General features: G+C 50.1%; 1 protein-coding gene across 1 annotated transcript in view; it reads left to right on the top strand.

Annotated features, from left to right (window-relative positions):
- kdm1b (lysine demethylase 1B) overlaps positions 1-3,734 on the top strand; it is a 46,682-nt gene extending 42,948 nt beyond the window's left edge. Inside the window, exons 20-21 of the mRNA XM_079592006.1 lie at positions 658-810; positions 3,191-3,734. Coding sequence (XP_079448132.1) covers positions 658-810; positions 3,191-3,274 — 237 coding nt within the window. The 3' untranslated portion in view covers positions 3,275-3,734. The remainder of the gene's footprint in view (positions 1-657; positions 811-3,190) is intronic.
- The last annotated feature ends 2,514 nt before the right edge of the window (positions 3,735-6,248 follow it).

Genomic DNA, 6,248 nt, shown 5'->3' with positions numbered 1-6,248 from the left:
TCCCTACCTTCAAACCGAAGCATTGAGAACTTTGACAGTGTCCAGACAGTTTAATAAGAAGATATTTTATACATACAGTCAACTTCACGTATACAAGCAGAATCCATCTTGGAAAAACAGTCTCTATCAATCGATCTACGAACCACCGATCCAAATGCGCTGGACCATATGAGATTCTACACAGTTCAGCGCATTTGGATCGGTGGTTCGTAGATCGATTGATAGAGACTGTTTTTCCAAGATGGATTCTGCTTGTATACGTGAAGTTGACTGTATGTATAAAATATCTTCTTATTAAACTGTCTGGACACTGTCAAAGTTCTCAATGCTTCGGTTTGAAGGTAGGGACCTTCATTATGCTACCGTGTTAGTGTGGGGCTATTTTGAGCCTTGTTAGTGGTATTAACAAGCGATTTTTATTTGTCATTACTCTACGCCCCATATACTAGCGTTATACTAGCGTTATAGGCTAAACTGTTTTTAGAGATAAAACTATTTACATTCGATAATCATGAAAACAAATCTCAGATAACGGTTGACTAGGTAACAATGTGTAATTAGACCAAAGGTTCATTTTGCACCGGAGTTCTCCTTTAACTCTGATATTAACAAGAGTCTGACGGGTCAGTGACTTGTATTTTTCTGATTGTGCTGCAGGAGGTTCCGGAGCCGGTGCAGTTCCTGGTGACCCACTGGAGCAGAGACTCGTGGGCTCAGATGTCCTACAGCTTTGTGAAGACGGGCGGCAGCGGCGAGGCCTACGACATTATGGCCGAAGACGTGCAGGGAAAGCTGTTCTTCGCTGGCGAGGTCAGACTCCTGTCTGTGTGTCTGTTTATGATCATGCAGTGAAGACATCATTTCACTGCGAGTGGGAGGAAACGAGGACTGTAGATTACATTTTATTTGAATATATTAATATTTGAACCTCGTTGATTTTACGTTATTGAGTAAAACAAAAGAGATTATGTCACTGACTGTTTCATAAATGATGAACTTTATAGTTATTGAACAGAATTGATCTGAATAATGACTATTGTCTTCTGTAGAGCTGCTTTACAACTGAATCTGAATTTATCATTGATTCTGTTATTTTCCTGTTTCCTTTCGAAACATTTGCTAGCACTAGCATGAGTGCGGTCTTAAATGAAAGTGGCTGTAGCTCGGCCGACTGTAGTGGCTCGAAGGGGGGCCCTTTGAGGCCCTGAGGACCGTGGATGGGTCCCAAGAGGGTATGGTAAGAGGACGAGACGGGTTGAGTCTCCTTGCCCCTTTCAAAAAGTGAACAACCTGGTTGGTTCTACCCAGCAACTGGCCGGTCACAGGGGGCGTTCTGCTACAACCCGTGTCCATTAGCTCCTGTAGGAAGGAAAGCACCAGCAGTACTTCACATGAATAGGGTCTTGGTTCCAGACTGAACAGCAGTCTGGGAAAACAGACCACTTAAGGCCGTAGAGGCGTCTCGTGGAGAGAGCTCTAGCCTCGGGGATAGTGTTCAGGACTCTCACTGGGAGGCACGCAAGTTCCCGTGGAGGACCCACAGCTCGGGTTGGGGATGCCAGACTGTCCTGTTCGCCTGGGAAAGAAGGTCTTTCCTCCGGGGAACTGGCCACGGGGCTGCGAGCAGCTGAAGCCCAGGAGCGCGACCGGGGGCCATTCGTGGACCATGTACTTTGTGAAGAATATTGGGCAGTGAGAGTTTCCTTCTGAGGTGAAGAGGTCAACCTCTGCCCTGCCGAAGATGCTCCAGATCATTTGAACCGTCTGGGGATGGAGGGTCTATTCCCCTGGGAGCACGTTCCTCCGGGACAGCATGTCTGCTCCCTGGTTCAGTCTGCCCGGCACATGACCCGCTCTCAGAGAGCTCATGTTGCGTTGTGCCCATGAGGAGAGGCGTCGGGCTGGCCTGTATAGAGGCCTTGACCTGAGCCCACCCTGGTGATTTATGTAGGACACTACAGCCATATTGACTGACGTGGTGCCCTGTCAGGTCTGGTTGGAAGGTTTTGACCTGAGCTGGACCAGGAGTTGGAAGTCGATCTGCCCTCACACAGAGCTGGAAGCATCTGCTGTAAATCTCCGTCCTCCTCGAGACCAAGACCTCATGCTCACTCCAGCCCGGTCTTGGCTGGGGTCCCTCCAATGGGCCCGGGCTCTGATGCAGATGTGGTCCATCTTGATCTGATTGCCAGTTGTGAGTTGGGACCAGGGGGCAGCAAGCGCTCGGGTGCTAGAGTCGAGAACTGCCCTCAGAAAAGGGACTCTCTGGCTGGGAGACTGTGAACTCTTGGCCAGGTTGATCCTGAGGCATTCCAGGTGGCTGAGGATCACGGATCTGTATGACCTCAGTTCTGCCTCTGACTGGGGTAAGACGAGCCAGTCGTCGAGGGATAATTTAGGATGAGTGCTGCATCCATGTACTTCGTGAATGTGCGTGAAAATCCTGCTCAACACTCTGGGGATGGGCCGCCATGCCCAAGTTGAGTGGCAGTAGTTGAAGTATTACAGGCTGCGAGATTAAATGGGATTGGCTTGGCTTTGCTTGGCTTGGCTTTGCGGCTCTGCTTCGGCGCCCACAGTAAACGCAGGATTACCGCTGGACGTCGGAGACATAGGAAATCCGCTGAAGGAGTATAAATCTGAATCCTATGGGGAGACCAGCTGCTAATATAGGCCCCTTCCGGGTTCTGCGCCCTGATTGGCTCGCGCAGATACGACACATCGCCATTGGTTCATGCAGCTCCCACTGCTCAGCCAATAAGTGTGCTCAGATCACTGCACTGTTATGGCTGTGCAGTAGCACTGCGTATTATTGAATAAAAAGCTTCTATAATCTGAGAAAAATGAGTTTTCCCATAGTCTAGTAGACGCTAGTAACCGAGACGTTTATTACAGTGAAGCTGTTTTAAAACAATTAGAACTAAAACTATAAGACACAGATAGAGTTAATAACTGATATGCGTCTCTACTCATTGATCTCTCACTGTCTCCATATAGTTAATTTATATGTTTTGAAAGCATTTGTCCCCTTCTTTCTTATATTTATTTTAATGTCTGTCCAGTGTCAGAAACTGCCATGCTAGATTTGTCGTAAGAGCAGTCATACAACCTGTCTAAAACCCTTACTGACCTCACTGTTTTTACCAGATGATCCTTTTCAGCATTGCTAATAAGTTTCTCTACTTTGCAGGCGACAAACAGACACTTTCCTCAGACGGTGACGGGGGCGTATCTGAGCGGAGTGCGGGAGGCCAGCAAGATCGCAGCGCTATAGAACCATCTCAGTCTCCAGAACCTTCTCATCACAGCAGAACCGTCTCACCACTGCAGAACCATCTCAGTCTCCAGAACCTTCTCATCACAGCAGAACCGTCTCACCACTAAAGAACCTTCTCACTCTCCAGAACCTTCTCATTACAGCAGAACCGCCTCACTCTCCAGAACCTTCTCATCACAGCAGAACCGTCTCACCACTGCAGAACCATCTCAGTCTCCAGAACCTTCTCATCACAGCAGAACCGTCTCACCACTAAAGAACCTTCTCACTCTCCAGAACCTTCTCATTACAGCAGAACCGCCTCACTCTCCAGAACCTTCTCATCACAGCAGAACCGTCTCACCACTAAAGAACCTTCTCACTCTCCAGAACCTTCTCATTACAGCAGAACCGCCTCACTCTCCAGAACCTTCTCATCACAGCAGAACCGTCTCACCACTAAAGAACCTTCTCACTCTCCAGAACCTTCTCATTACAGCAGAACCGCCTCACTCTCCAGAACCTTCTCATCACAGCAGAACCGTCTCACCACTGCAGAACCATCTCAGTCTCCAGAACCTTCTCATCACAGCAGAACCGTCTCACCACTAAAGAACCTTCTCACTCTCCAGAACCTTCTCATTACAGCAGAACCGTCTCACCCTCCAGAACCTTCTCATCACAGCAGAACCGCCTCACTCTCCAGAACCTTCTCATCACAGCAGAACCGCCTCACCACTGCAGAACCGTCTCATCACAGCAGAACCGTCTCACTCTCCAGAACCTTCTCATCACAGCAGAACCGCCTCACTCTCCAGAACCGTCTCACCACAGCAGAACCGTCTCATCACAGCAGAACCGCCTCACCACTGCAGAACCGTCTCACCACAGCAGAACCTTCTCACTCTCCAGAACCTTCTCATCACAGCAGAACCGCCTCACTCTCCAGAACCGTCTCACCCTCCAGAACCGTCTCACCACTGCAGAACCGTCTCACCACAGCAGAACCTTCTCACTCTCCAGAACCTTCTCATCACAGCAGAACCGCCTCACTCTCCAGAACCGCCTCACCACTGCAGAACCGTCTCACCACAGCAGAACCGCCTCACCACTGCAGAACCATCTCACCCTCCAGAACCTTCTCATCACAGCAGAACCGTCTCATCACTGCAGAACCATCTCACTCTCCAGAACCGTCTCACCACTGCAGAACCATCTCAGTCTCCAGAACCTTCTCATCACAGCAGAACTGTCTCACCCTTCAGAACCGTCTCACCACTGCAGAACCATCTCAGTCTCCAGAACCTTCTCATCACAGCAGAACCGTCTCACCACTGCAGAACCTTCTCATCACAGCAGAACCGTCTCACCACTAAAGAACCTTCTCACTCTCCAGAACCTTCTCATCACAGTAGAACCGCCTCACTCTCCAGAACCGTCTCACCACAGCAGAACCGTCTCACCACAGCAGAACCGTCTCACCACTGCAGAACCGTCTCACCCTCCAGAACCTTCTCACCACTGCAGAACCGTCTCATTCTCCAGAACCTTCTCACCACTGCAGAACCGTCTTATTCTCCAGAACCATCTCTCCACGGCAGAACCGTCTCACTCTCCAGAACCGTCTCATCACTGCAGAACCGTCTCACTCTCCAGAACTGTCTCGCCACTGCAGAACCGTCTTATTCTCCAGAACCGTCTCTCCACTGCAGAACCGTCTCACCACTGCAGAACCGTCTCACCACTGCAGAACCGTCTCACCACTGCAGAACCGTCTCACCACTGCAGAACCGTCTCACTACTGCAGAACCGTCTCTCCACTGCAGAACCGTCTCACCACTGCAGAACCTTCTCACCACTGCAGAACCGTCTCACTCTCCAGAACCGTCTCACCACTGCAGAACCGTCTCACCACTGCAGAACCGTCTCACCACTGCAGAACCGTCTCACCACTGCACCTTCTCACCACTGCAGAACCTTCTCACCACTGCAGAACCGTCTCTCCACTGCAGAACCGTCTCACTCTCCAGAACCGTCTCACCACTGCAGAACCTTCTCTCCACTGCAGAACCGTCTCACCACTGCAGAACCGTCTCACCACTGCAGAACCGTCTCACCCTCCAGAACCGTCTCACCACTGCAGAACCGTCTCACCACTGCAGAACCGTCTCACCACTGCAGAACCGTCTCTCCACTGCAGAACCGTCTCACCACTGCAGAACCGTCTCACCACTGCAGAACCTTCTCACTACTGCAGAACCGTCTCACCCTCCAGAACCGTCTCACCACTGCAGAACCGTCTCACCCTCCAGAACCGTCTCACCACTGCAGAACCGTCTCACCACTGCAGAACCGTCTCACCACTGCAGAACCGTCTCACCACTGCACCGTCTCACCACTGCAGAACCGTCTCTCCACTGCAGAACCTTCTCACCACTGCAGAACCGTCTCACCCTCCAGAACCGTCTCACCACTGCAGAACCGTCTCACCCTCCAGAACCGTCTCACCACTGCAGAACCGTCTCACCCTCCAGAACCGTCTCTCCACTGCAGAACCGTCTCACCCTCCAGAACCGTCTCACCACTGCAGAACCGTCTCACCACTGCAGAACCGTCTATCCACTATTGCAGTGCTGCAGGACTATGATCATTGCAGGTGACCCGAGGACACACTCACACACTCTCTCACACACACACACTGAAACAGGCAGTGCTCAGTGATTTCAGATGCACAAGTCTGTTTTTCTGCAGGTGTTTTACTGGCTGTATTTATGGACTTTCATTTCACCTTTTACGGTCTTGAAGTGGGTAAACATCACAGTTCGACACCTTGTTATGAGCTGTAGTTTGTTTTGCTTCACAGTTGAAATATTAATTATGTCGATGTGATTCTCTAGCGGATGTGTTTTGTACGTTTTGTTTGTAAAGAGATGCACATGAAGCTTTATTCTGTGATTTTAATTTTGTCTTAGACATCTGTTCAAATGAACTC

This window comes from Phoxinus phoxinus (genome assembly GCF_949152265.1).
Source record: "Phoxinus phoxinus genome assembly, chromosome: 19".
In the NCBI taxonomy this organism is placed as follows: Eukaryota; Metazoa; Chordata; class Actinopteri; order Cypriniformes; family Leuciscidae; genus Phoxinus; species Phoxinus phoxinus.
Note: the sequence above shows the minus strand (reverse complement) of the source record. Positions and strands in the feature narration are given on the sequence as shown.